We start from the raw sequence: 13,281 nt of genomic DNA on the forward strand, positions 1-13,281 counted from the left end.
CTAGACGGACCTTTGCTGGCAAAGTAATGTGTCTGCTTTGGAATATGCTATCTAGGTTGGTCATAACTTTCACAGATTCAAATCCAGTTTCAACTGTAAATTTCATTGTAAGAGATTATTTTATTGACCCTTCAGTATGGATATGTGGGTGTATTGCTTCAAATAACCCTTTTCAAAAAATGCAAATAGGTAGACAATTGTTAGTATACCTCAAAGCAATAGGAAAAAAAAAAGTATTTTGTGTTGAAATTTGAATCAAAGACACCAAGTGATTTATTGCTTTAGATAATTTTGGAAAGTCTTGGTTGCAAAGTTGATTCTCAGTGCTTCAGTGGCCTATTTTTCAAGTGATTGTAATTTACTTGGGATTTAGTCTTCACTTTGCTCACCATCTGCTCAGTGATATTAGGTAGATCATCCAGTGTTTCTAGGCCTCATATAGTCACTACCCAAAAAGGGAATATAATGTCATGTGCTAGGGAATGGGGATATAGTGGGGAAAAAACAAGATAGAATAGATATGCTTTTTTCCCTTATGCAGATTTCAGGTTCTTTGCTTAAAAGTGAAGAGACTGAACTAGGTGGTCTCCAAATTCTTTGATCATTTACTGAGGATAACATAAAAGTAGAAGACAGACTAGAGAAATAACTTGTGGGCCTCTTGGGCCTCTTCTGTCTTCTGTGATTTAAAGAAATAAATATGCAAGTGTCTTGGAAGGTTGCCTTCAGAATTTGCTATGGAGGATAAATTCACTGGGTAACATTTTTGTTACCTCTTTATCCTATTCTTGGAATGGACAGTAAAATAAAAATGTTTCAAAACACTTAAATTCCTTCATAAAAGGATGAATCATAGCTTAAAATATCAATACAAATCTACTTGTTTATCTATGTCAGGTGTTAAAAGCCACTTTCAAGTAAACCACTTGATTAGTAAATTAATACAATTAAGCATGATTAGCATGTTAGAAATCTCAGCATAGATTAAAAAATTTCAAATGCATAGCTGCGGTGTTCAGTAGCAACAGAAGGCCACTTTCTGCCTTCCAAGTGCCTTCCAACTTACTCCACTGTTCCATTCAAAGGTGAATGAAAATAATATAAAAATGTAAACATTCAGTGCAATTATCTCCCAAAGAGCTCCTGTGTCTTTGTCTGCCAAGAGAAAGTCTTTGCTGGAGATCTGTTTGTTAATTAACATATCTTGATTTCAGAAAAAAAAAATAAAGTCCTTATATTCTTTTTTCTGGGTGTGTTCCATTACTTTAATTACTTACAAATTAGAAAGTTAGCATGGTTTGTTAGAGTCAGAGCTAGTCTTTAAGTCCCAATTCTACTACAAAATAGCCCTGGTTCTCAGTTTCATCTTATGATACATGCCCTCCTTCCTTGTGGAACTGGAGGAAGAAAAAAATGAGATGTTATATTGAAAAGTGCTTTGAAATCTAAGAAATCAAACAAAGATACTATTATTAATTATTAATAGTAGTTATATATGTTACCTATATTAACTTTTGAATAACCTTAACATCCCATTTCTCACCCATTTTTCACTTAGAGAAAGTTAATAAACCTAGAATTTTTATTTTGCTCAGCAGTCACGGTGTATTAAAAAATTGAGACTAAAGAGAGGAAGCAACTTATGAAGCAAGCTGTTGTTGTTTATTCGCTAAGTCACGTCTGATTCTTTTTCAACCCTGTGGACTGTAGCCTGCCTATGGGATTTCCCAGGCAAGAATAGTGGAGTGGGTTGACATTTCTTTCTCCAGGGGATCTTCCCAACCCAGGGATCAAACCTGCATCTCCTATGTTGGTAAGTGTATTCTTTACCACTGAGCCACCTGAGAAGCCCATGAAGCAAGCTAGTGACAAACAAATAGAACTTAGGATGGAGTCCAAACTATCAGTGCTTTCTTCTCCCCTTCTGTCTCTCCTCTTATCCCTATCTCTCTATCTTTTTTAAGTCTTTATACTCTTTTTTGGAGAAGGCAATGGCACCCCACTCCAGTACTCTTGCTTGGAAAATCCCATGGACGGAGGAGCCTGGTGGGCTGCAGTCCATGGGGTAGCGAAGAGTCGGACATGACTGAGCAACTTCACTTTCACTTTTCACTTTCATGCATTGGAGAAGGAAATGGCAACCCATTCCGGTGTTCTTGCCTGGAGAATCCCAGGGACGGGGGAGCCTGGTGGGCTGCCGTCTATGGGGTCGCACAGAGTTGGACATGACTGAAGTGACTTAGCATACTCTTTTTTTAAGCAAATAATTTTCTCCCCCTCCAGAAAACAAGATTTTGGTGAAGCAGTCGCCCATGCTTGTGGTAAACGACAATGAGGTCAATCTCAGCTGCAAGTACACGTACAACCTCTTCTCAAAGGAGTTCCGGGCATCCCTTTATAAGGGAGCAGATAGCGCTGTGGAGGTCTGTGCTGTGAATGGAAACCACTCCCATCCACTTCAGTCAACAAATAAGGAATTCAACTGCACCGTGAAAGTAGGCAATGAAACAGTGACTTTCTACCTCCAGGATCTGTATGTCAACCAAACAGATATTTATTTCTGCAAACTTGAGGTTCTTTATCCTCCTCCTTACATAGACAATGAGAAGAGTAATGGCACCATTATCCATGTGAAAGGTAATGTACCACTTGGCCAATGTCTGCTCTCAAGTAACAGTTTTCAACTACAGTCTTGAAAACTAGGTCATGATCAGTGGTGGGGGTTGGCTAACTCTCAAAGAGGAAAACCAGAGAGGAGGTCTACATACATTAAGCTAGTGATATTTTGCGTATTTTGTTTCCTCTCACATTCTGCCCTGGGAAGAAGGAAGGAAACGTACTCAAATGCCATTCCCATATCGTTTAATCTACTCTATTCTGTTTTTCAGAGAAACATCTTTGTCCATCTCCCCAGTCTCCTGAGTCTTCTAAGCCATTTTGGGCCTTGGTGGTGGTAAACGGAGTGCTAGTTTTCTATAGCTTGCTAGTAACAGTGGCTCTTTGTAACTGCTGGGTAAGAGAAACAGCATTGCTTTCATGTAACTTTTCTATTGCATAAGCAATTGGACATATTCAAGAATTTTGCCTATGTGGCTTATTTTCCATTTAACATGTGATTATTTTCTTTTTCTCTGCTAGGTTTGAGTAGGTTTCCCTGCTAGATTCTCTTTTAGACTATTCAGTTTTACCTGAAATAAAAATCTGATGTGAGTTTTATGTTCCAGAAGCCATTGATTAGGTGGCTAGGCAAGTAAGAAGCTAAACAGGCAAATTAGGGTGGGGGACAAAGTAAGGTAGAAAGTTAGTTTTCTTCTTGCCATTTTGCAATGTCATTATGACATATAAAATATGTATAAAAACATAAGTGACTTGGGAATCTAAGCAACTGAAGCCAATGAACCATTTTTGTTCATGGTCAAAAATCATGAGAAATTTGACTACTGAAATTACACATTCAAACCTAGCAAAGAAACTAGGTCTGTTTATCTGAGTCATATTTTATCTCTTCTGAAGCAATTAAATTTTGTGAGGCCAAGTATGGTGCTGTCATTATGAAACTATAATGGGAGTTAGACTGTTCTGAGCTCTCACTGCTGAATTGGAGTTTACAAAGTTTTGCAATTGTTCACGCAACTAACTTATAGTGTTTTTCTCTGTCTTCTTCAGTATTTAAGTTTCGGCCTAGGTTTGAACACATATTGATAACCATATATACTGTGAATCAGGGACCTCCTTATTTTCTTTCCTTTTTCTTACTCAGAAGCTTGCTGTTCTTATGTACACAGGATGGCATTCATTCCATATTGTCTTTGAATTTTTTTTTTCTAGTAGTTAGATGCATGCATGAATCATTTCCTCAACAAGAGATGTATGTTCCTCAAGGATAAAGACTATTTCTCTGGATATTCACCATCCCTCTGGTATTAAATACACTTAGTTTAGTGTTTATAGAATACCTATGAATTGATAACCCCTAGAGAGGCCAAACTAAGGACTTAAATGAGTATGCTTGGAGCACCATACTCTTCTTGAAGGCACAGTCCATACGCCTGATTTGTACATGAATCAGTGATTTCTGGGAGTCATGTCATGTTGAAGCCATCCTATTTACTATTGCCTTGGTGCTGGGCAGGGCATGAGTGGAGGGGGAGGGCAGTTGGGTTCACAGTCATGCCCAGGATGAATTCAGCCTGTAATCCTTTTAAACTCTTGTTGGTCTATGGCCAAAGTTTGCCTCTCCCTTGTTTCCCGCATGCTTCTCCCATTTGGGGAGACCAAGGGACAGATGGACATTTGTCAGGCAGCCTGTTGCCTAATCTGTACCTCCAGCAAGATCTGTAAGCACCAAAGTGGCTGCTTGTTCCTGGAAATCCTTTATACCAGATATTATCTTGAGAATGTGCCTGCCTTGCCTTCTGCAAGTTGCCCAGCCCTGTTGGGGGACTTTTATGTAGTAAAATATTGCCCAAGTTCTTTCTCTGATGTTAGTTGAGTCCCTTCATCTTTGTGGATCTTGCTATCTTCATCCAAGATACCTTCTATTTTTGAACCTCTGTGGAGTTTGTCAATGATATAATTTAGAAACTCAGTTCCTGTTTTTATCTTGATCCCCTTAGAATAACAACTTCTTAATTAAAATCCAGGTGCAGTGTCTTTTGGGGGTACATTTTAGGACAGGTACTCCCCTGTACCATGCTGACCTAGGTCAATGTACTTTCCTAGCTTTGTGAAAAGTAATTTTGGAAACTGTTTTAACTTTTTGAGGCCAGAAGGGTATTACTCACCATTTAAAATGTATTGTCAATATGCACTAGAATATCAGTTATTATAACTAGGTTATATATTATATAACTAATTATATATTATATAACTATAATATATAACTGGTTATATATTATATAACTATAATATAATTATATATTATATAACTAATATACTAAGTGGCTCGAATTATCCAAAGGGACAAAAGTGGCTTCTCATTTTTAATGAGTTTAAAAAGTAGATTTTCAACTTGGAAATATCATAATGCAATACATTTTTCTTTGGCAGCACTACTAATTCCTAGGGCTTCCCTGGTGGCTCAGATGATAAAGAATCTGCCTGCAGTATGGGAGACCTGGGTTTGATCTCCAGGATCCCCTGGAAAAGGGAATGGCTACCCAGTCCAGTGTTCTTGCCTGGAGAATTCCATGGACAGAGGAACCTGATGGGCTACAGTCCATGGGGTTACATAGAGTCTGACATGACTGACTAACACTAACTCCTAGTGAGGTTCATCTTGCTTTGTCTTGAGCAAACCTGTTCTGGTCTCTTTCTGTCTCATGAGCTCCCTGAAAATTGGGAAGTCTCAGTGCTTGGTATACCTTATCTTCTTCTGTGGCCTCTTGTGGTTAATGAGGTTACTCAATAAGAAGTACCCTTTATTCTCATCTCAAACATAGGTGTTTGTACTCTCTGACCAAAAGGGGATGGAATAAATATATATGCATATTTCATTGAATAACACAGGATTTTTACCTGGGCTTGTCCAATACTGTTACTGTTCAAGCAACCAGCACTTTCCTGAGATAGGCAGGCAGATCATTAGGGATCCCTAGAGTTTAGCCATGTCGGGGGTACTTTTCTAGGATCCTATTTTTGGCTGGTCTGCACTGTGCCTTGGTGTAAGCTGCTGTTTTCCGGAACTTCCTGAGGACCTGTGATGTACTGCCTTAAGCAGTTCTAGGCTGAGTGGGTTTTTGGGAGCAGCTGCAGATGCTATCTCAGTTCTTGACCTGTTGCTGACATTTGAGTAAACAAAGAGCTCTCCTCTGCCAGGCGGCCACAGACCAGCACCTGTCACCCTCACTCAATCCTCCATTTGCTCCGTGGAGCTGGTAAGCCCACTCTCCTTCTTAGTCTAAAGGAACACTTAAAAAACAGTTTTCTCCTCTATAAATCACACTGTGGGGAATGTGGGGAGTGTGTGTATGGTAGTATCTGTCTTTAAATCCAGTGGATATGCTTTTAAAAATCAATTATTAATAATGAATTAATTTGGCTGCAACAGGTCTCAGTTGCATCATGTGGGATCTTACATTGCAGCACATGGACCTGTAGTTTGGGCTTCAGTACTTGCTGCACCTGGGCTTAGTTGCACAGCAGTATGTGGAATCTTCAGTCCCTGACCAGGGATCAAACCTGTATCCCCTGAATTGCAACGTGGATTCTTAACCACTGGGCCACCAGGGAAGTCCCTCCAGTGGGTTCTTGAAGACCATGTCTTTTAAATATATTGTCTTATGTTTACCTGTGTCTTTCTGCTGCTTCCAAGAAATGAATGGGTAAGGATGGGGTAGGAGGAAGAGAAAGGGAGGAGTGGTTCTGAAATAAAAATCACACGTCTGTGGCATAGAGTGAATGGTGAAGGGTTGAATGACTTAGTCACCCAGGCATGTAAAGTGAGTGCTCTGCACACACATACACATATGCTACATGCTCATGGACACTGTGGGTTCTGTTTACTGTTCCCAGCCATGCATGTGTCATTTCTACCCCACTGTTGTATTTACAGTTAGGGTGAAAATGACTAAATCTTCTATCTGATAACAGCAAGAGGGTAAGCATGGGAGCAGACTGCAGCAGATTTTTCATAATTTTGGTGCACTCCAGAGAACTTCAGAATCAAGACATCTTCATTATGGGGGTCCTTCTAATTGGCTATAGTTTAATTTGAGTGTCCAGAGGCAAAAACTGTCCTTAGAAGTCTGGCAAGAGGAGTCCTCAGAGTTAGAGTAAGTACTAACTTACTAAGTATTATCCTGCCTCCCACGATATCAGCAGCAGCCTTTCACATTTATTTCAGGGCAGTTCTTGTGTCATCCCTTCCCTGCCATAACCCTGTGCTCAAGAGGACTCTAGTCTTTTATTTATCAAAAGGATGTAGAACCAAGATGTTTCAAGGGCAACTTCCCTCACACGCTTGGTTTCCATAGCTCTCTCTCTCTGAATGAATCCCCCAGTTATGTCTATTTAATGCTGTTCTCTTCTTATTTCCAGCTAGATAATCCATCCATCATCTCAAATCCCAAATAACCGAAACTGAATTGAGAGCCACTCTCAAACCTACTTCACCTCTCTTCTTGCCTTATACCTGTGGATGGAACACTATCCTTTTGGTCACCCGGGCTCCGATCATCAGTCATCTCTGAGTATGAGCAAGAAGGAGGACCCAAACAGTCTAACAAAACTCACTCTAACTTGATGATGTATTTGTATCCATTGCTTCCTTTTCATTCCTTTCTTTTTCATGATCAGACTCTTCAGACCAGGATTTCTTGGTCTTGGCACTACTGACATTTTGAGCTGGATAAGACTTTGTCGTCAGGAGCTGCCTTGTACAATGTAGGATGTTGAGCAGCATCCTTGGCCTCGACCCACTAGAGACCGGTAGCACTCATCCTAGTTGTGACAACCCAGAATGTCTTCAGATGTTGTCAGATGTCCCCTGGGACAGGGGATAAGGGAACTGGAAGTATCAAGGATGAAGCTTAGGAGGTCTAGCTTGGGCGACTATATGTAGGATAGTGTCACTCATTGGGATGAGACACACTAGAAGGGACCAGCCTTCATGCCTTTGAACATGTTGAGTTTAAAGCACCTTTGAGGTCTAATCCAGAGATATAAATTCAGGTGAATAGGTGATAACTGAAGCTGTGAATATGCATGAAGTTGCCTAGGAGAGAGGATGAGTAGAGGAGAATGCCTAGGACCGTGAGGAACTCTAACACTGAATGTCTAGTTAAGAAAGAATGAGTTTGCAAAGGAGGCAAGGAGACAGTGGCCATCCTTCTTCAAGGTAGGATGAAACCTGGAAGTACCATCTCACAGAAGGCAAAACAGAGCGTTTCAGAAAGGAGAGAATAATGGATCATCTAGAATGCAGCTGAGAATTCAAAAGATGAGGCCTGAAAACAAGTGTTTTGCCAACTTTCAGCACTTAACTCATGGCCCTTTCACAAAGAAGATGGGAAGGGCTCAGGTAGGAGTGCATGGAAACAAGGCCAGTCTTTTGCTTATTCAGGTGTTCATGACATTCCTGTCCAACGTATTCACTTTTGCATCAGGGCCTATATGCCAAGAAATAGACTTTTTTTTTTTTTCATTTTAGAGAACTCTAAATCCAGAAATCTGGATGGCTTTCTATTTTTAGAATTTTTATGGGTCTTTTATGAAACAAGTAAATTTTACCAGCACATTGATCCAGAAAAGATGTTCTTAACCCTCAGTCAAAACTTTGCTAAGGTTCATGGTGTATATAGCTCTTGTTCCAGGGTTAGTATCACCCTTATTTCCCTCAGCCCTGGTAGAAATTCATCCAGAGGGAGTTGAGTCTGAGGAATGGAGATGAATGATGCTATTGTTTTTAATGGAGTGGGTTGCCATGCCCTCCTCCAGGGGATCTTCCAAACCCAGGGATTGAACCCAGGTCTCCCACATTGCAGGTGGATTCTTTACCACCTGAGCCACCAGGGAAACCCGAATGGAAATGTACATACACATAAAGGAACAGGAATGTAACTAGTTGCCTAGAATGTAACACTCAATTAATTTGGACTCCACTGCTATATATTTGTGACTATTTCAGACTCTGGAGGGCTGAAGTTCCTCTGGTTAATTATGGGGAAAAATGGCTTATTTAAGCAAATGATTAACGTAAGAAGATTGCCATGGGGATGCTTAACCTTTTCAAAGGAGGAAGGACCTTTAAGAATATTCACATATCAACGGTTGATATGTTAATTAGACATGCTTTTGGAATTCATCCACATGGCTGCATTGAGAATAACAGGGGTGCCTTTCTCTAAAACACTTTCTTCGATTCAAAATTTTCAAGTTAATTTGGAAGAGTCCAAAGTAGTTGGGTTGGATTAACCATCGAACTCCATGGTGCTCAGTGAATTCATGGCTTCATTTGACTGGCCGTGCTCTGAGTGGTTGTCCCCAAATCATAGAACTCCTCCCCAGACACCTCTCTCTGTGTCCTACCCCCTGCACAATGACACTTCTTTTTTTTTTTTTCACAGATGAAGAGTAAGAGAAACAGGATGCATCAGAGCGACTACATGAACATGACCCCCCGCAGGCCAGGGCCCACCCGAAGGCACTACCAGCCCTATGCGCCAACACGAGACTTTGCGGCCTACCGCTCCTGACACGGACGCCTATCCAGATGCAAGCCGGCTGGCCCCTCTTCACCTGCTCAACACCACTGCTCTGGATAGGAAAGGCCTGCCTTGTCTTCAGCCAGCCACCGTGGCCTCCTGTTAGGCCACTGATGCCAAATTTTCTTGAATGACTAGACCAAAGAACGTCATTTTGAGACTCTGAGATGAAGTGAAGGAAGGCTACTGTGGCAGTCTCTATCTCCTAGAGCCACAGCCCAAATTCAAACTCACCGTGTATTTATTGACTGGATTGAGAGGTTAGGGCAGAAAACCAAAAGTGAGTGCATTCTGTTAAGCCTTGAAATCTGCCTCCAGTTCCACTCCTTTCTAACTCACCCACACGTTGTGGTCAAGCGAAGCGTGATATTGAAAGACATTTTAGATGGAGAAGAAGTTAGGAAATCACTCCCTTTGAAAAAATGGGGATTTAAGGTGGGGATAGGTTAGAAATGGGGAGGGAGTGGTGAGACGTAAACATTTTTAAAACCATTAAAACACTGTCTCTCACTCATGAAATGAGCCACTTAGTTCCTATTTAACGCTGTTTTAGTTTGTAAAGATGTAGATACTCTTTTTGAATTCCAGTCCTATTTGGTCATTTTGACCAAGAGATTTTCTTTAGAGTCATGGGAGGCAAACCAACTTGCTTTCCTTACTCCCTATGATGGGAACTCAATGTAGTCTTCACAATATGATTTTGAAAGAATAAAGTAGTCCTCCCACACCAAGGAAGAATGTGTCAGGAAATAAGGTCTCTTTAGGTCAAAAATTATTTGAATATGATGAAGGGCTATTTATTCAGCCGCTCATTTCAGTCCAATCATATAGGGGCCTCTTCTGTTTCATGTATTTTAGATCTGCACAGTTGGTTTCTTTATTGTTTGCATGAAATCTAAAGTGGGATGCAGAGGGCGTATCCAGAGAGAGAAGTAAAGATACTGTGAAAGAAGGATGTTAGCGTCCCTTAGAACAGGAGGGATGAGTCCTGAGAAACCTCTGAAGGAGGGAGAACAGAAGGGAATGACACAATTCTTGCCATGTGCTGAAGGGATGGCCAGCATTTGGTGGGAGTTTTCCAGAAACAGCAGGCAGAAAGAGCCATGATGAGAGCTCCTTTCTGGGATTTTTTGGCTTTAGGGCTCAGAGCTCCAGAAATCTGTGGTTCGGCTGCCTGTTTACCCTGGAGATCCTTCAACATGGAAAAATATTTGATGCTTTTGAGATAGCATCAAAGTTCTCAAGACACTCTGCAAGGCCAGACCCTGGACACACTATGGATATTTTTCTGGTTCCAGTTTGGGTCAACTGGAGTATGTCTGGGGACCTTGAAGAACAGCTTGACTGTTGCCGTTATAATTTGTTCAGGGCTTTGATTCATTCAGATGTTGGAGAAGTCCAGGTTTTAGAGGCAGGTTCATGGAGAAGGCAGTGGCAACCCACTCCAGTATTCTTGCCTGAAAAATCCCATGGATGGAGGAGCCTGGCAGTCCATGGGGTCACAGAGTCGGACACGACTGAAGCGACTTAGCAGCAGCAGCAGACCTGGTTCAAGTTCTATTGCTAGTTGGCCTCAGGAGAGTCCCTGCCTTTCTAAAACTCTGATTCCCCAACTATAAAATGAAGATAATGATCAAAAAAGTTTGTTTTTATACTATCATTTCCATGAGGGCATGTCCCAAGTTCGTCTTTTTTCTTTTTCCTGCTTGTCCCTGACACGTAGTACCATGCCTGACATATGTTAGCTATTATTATTATCGTCGTGTAGATAACCTATGTATAAAAATTAAGCCGGGCAATGACCTGAGAAAGAAGAGACTGTTATAACACAAATTTAAACCCACTACCCAGGGATGAGGTGCTACAAAATTTGAGAGCCTCTAAACTCCCTCGCATTCCCTGTTTCAAAATACTTTAGCTTGTAATAAAAATGTACAGCGTTCTGCCTCCCACTTTTATGTATATAAAGAGGTCTCCTTTAACTTTTTTCGGTAACATATGGAAGAATAGAAATCTTATAATTCCAGACAGAGGATATTCTACTGCGGTTGATTTTAAAATGGGTTTCCATTCCATGAGTTTAATTATTTTCAAAGAAGGTCAAACCTAGCGGTACTTGGGTGATGAAGAACTGTTGAATTTATGTGAGGCACGTGACAGACTGCCAGGCTCTTGGCATACAGGGTTCCTTAATCCAAGCTATCAGGTTGAATTAGAAAAGGACAGAGCTAGAGAATGTTTAGAAAGGGCAATGGCAAAAAATAAATTAAAAAATGGAAAGATTTGCTCTTTGGTAATACATGGTTTTATTTTCTGATGGGAAAAATAGGTCTACTGAAGATGAATCATACTTTAGATTTCTCTTACTCACTCTGAACAGAACCAGAGTAGAAATGTTAACAGGGAAGTCCGTTTTCACTATTACTATGAACCAAGAAATGGTTTAAAAACAGTGGTTGGAGCAAGGCTTTTACAGCTTCAGATATGGCAGTTGTGAAGAAAACAATGCCATTTGCTGCTATTTTTGTAAGAGTCTTATAATTAACAATGTTTCTGTAATTTTTGATTGTGAGCTCACTTATTTGGGGATGAACATGCCAGTTTAAAGAGACTTAGTGTACATGATGTTCTGTGTTCAGTGATAAAACTACTGAACTACCATGTGCTTTTTAAAAAAATTTGTGCTTTAACTGGGTAGAGCAGATATGCTTTACTTTTGGTGATGAATCTGGAGAAAATCTGTTATTTAAAAAAAGTATGGGATAAACCCTTCTAGTAAATCTCCAGTTTAACCTTTAAAAAAAAATCCAGACTTTTAAATATTAGTTTTACTTCAAAGGGAAGTACACTTTTGGATTATTTGCATGGCTTTAGTCACAGCTTCTCATCAGAGCAATAGTTTATGTCTCTGAGACGTCAGGCAGGGCTTACCTGTGCATTCTATGTGATGTAAACGCTGAATCAGAAAGATCAAACTTCAGCCTTGATTCTGTCTGTTCCTCAGGTTAACTAACTGAGCCACTAGTTCTCATGGTTAATTTAATGGGGATGTTGGTGGTTAAATGGATATCAGATCCCTCATCTCAGCCTTCTGTACTGCTGTACAGGAACCATGGCAGGCCTGGGGACTGACTCCACAGTGCTAAATTTAACTGCATGCTGGAGGTTGAGATGGTGGCAGTGATGAACCTGGAACCAAGGGCATCACTGTTGTAGACTTGTTACTATACGGGGCTTGGTGTCTGTAAGGGCACTTGAGGCTCAGGAAATCTCTTTCTTATAAGTATATGTATACTTTCTGATGCACTCCTCCTCAAATATCACAGACACGTTCCAGCCTCAGGGCCTTTACACATATTGTTTCCTCTGTCGGAAACGTCTTCCCCAGATATCTACCTGGCTTCCTCCTTCCTTTTCTTCAGGTCCCTGCTCAAGAGTCACTTTCTACCATTGTGAAATCCCTCCAAAAAACACCTGCTTTTCTTGCTTGTTTTTTTCCCATAGTGTTTCACAATTTCTTTCACATGATTTTTAAACTTATTTGTTTCCTGCCTATTTCCCCAAACTAGATCTAAGAGGGATGGTGCTTTGACTGCTTTGTTTGTTGTCCTATCTCCAGTGCCCAGAACAGAGCCTGGTGTTTAACAAATATTGATTGACCGAATGAATGAATTTCACCAGCCTTCATAAATTAACTGCCAGTCTAAAGAAAGTAATCAGACTCTGAGAAGAAGAGAGCCAGTTCTGTTTTCCACTTTCCTATTAGTAAGCTCAAAAATCTACTTTATTCATGAGACAGGAAGTAAAACATATACACAGCCAAACCTGGTGAAAGAAAACCTGATAGCTATAAGTTCATTCACATTTTAGAAATATTTGTGCAGTGAGAAAAACCAATACTGTTAGAGTCATCTTAAAAAGTCACGCTAAGTTAGAGATTAAGTCGATTTCTCATTGAAGTCTCCAAATCGCCTCTTAATGGAGTATTGACTATGTTTTAAACATGCATTCAGTATAAATAATCTGAAAATGTTGGCTTTGCTGTTAAAATCTCATCCTACTACAAAATCGCTGCTCT

The 13,281-nt window shown here is 40.4% G+C and overlaps 1 protein-coding gene across 1 annotated transcript in view; it reads left to right on the forward strand.

Annotated features, from left to right (window-relative positions):
* The window catches only part of CD28 (CD28 molecule), a 36,463-nt gene extending 25,308 nt beyond the window's left edge, over positions 1–11,155 (forward strand). Inside the window, exons 2-4 of the mRNA XM_069578077.1 lie at positions 2,284–2,637; positions 2,889–3,013; positions 9,066–11,155. Of these exons, the coding sequence (XP_069434178.1) occupies positions 2,284–2,637; positions 2,889–3,013; positions 9,066–9,194 (608 nt within the window). The 3' untranslated portion in view covers positions 9,195–11,155. The remainder of the gene's footprint in view (positions 1–2,283; positions 2,638–2,888; positions 3,014–9,065) is intronic.
* The last annotated feature ends 2,126 nt before the right edge of the window (positions 11,156–13,281 follow it).

Source organism: Ovis canadensis, chromosome 2 (assembly GCF_042477335.2).
Source record: "Ovis canadensis isolate MfBH-ARS-UI-01 breed Bighorn chromosome 2, ARS-UI_OviCan_v2, whole genome shotgun sequence".
NCBI lineage: Eukaryota > Metazoa > Chordata > Mammalia > Artiodactyla > Bovidae > Ovis > Ovis canadensis.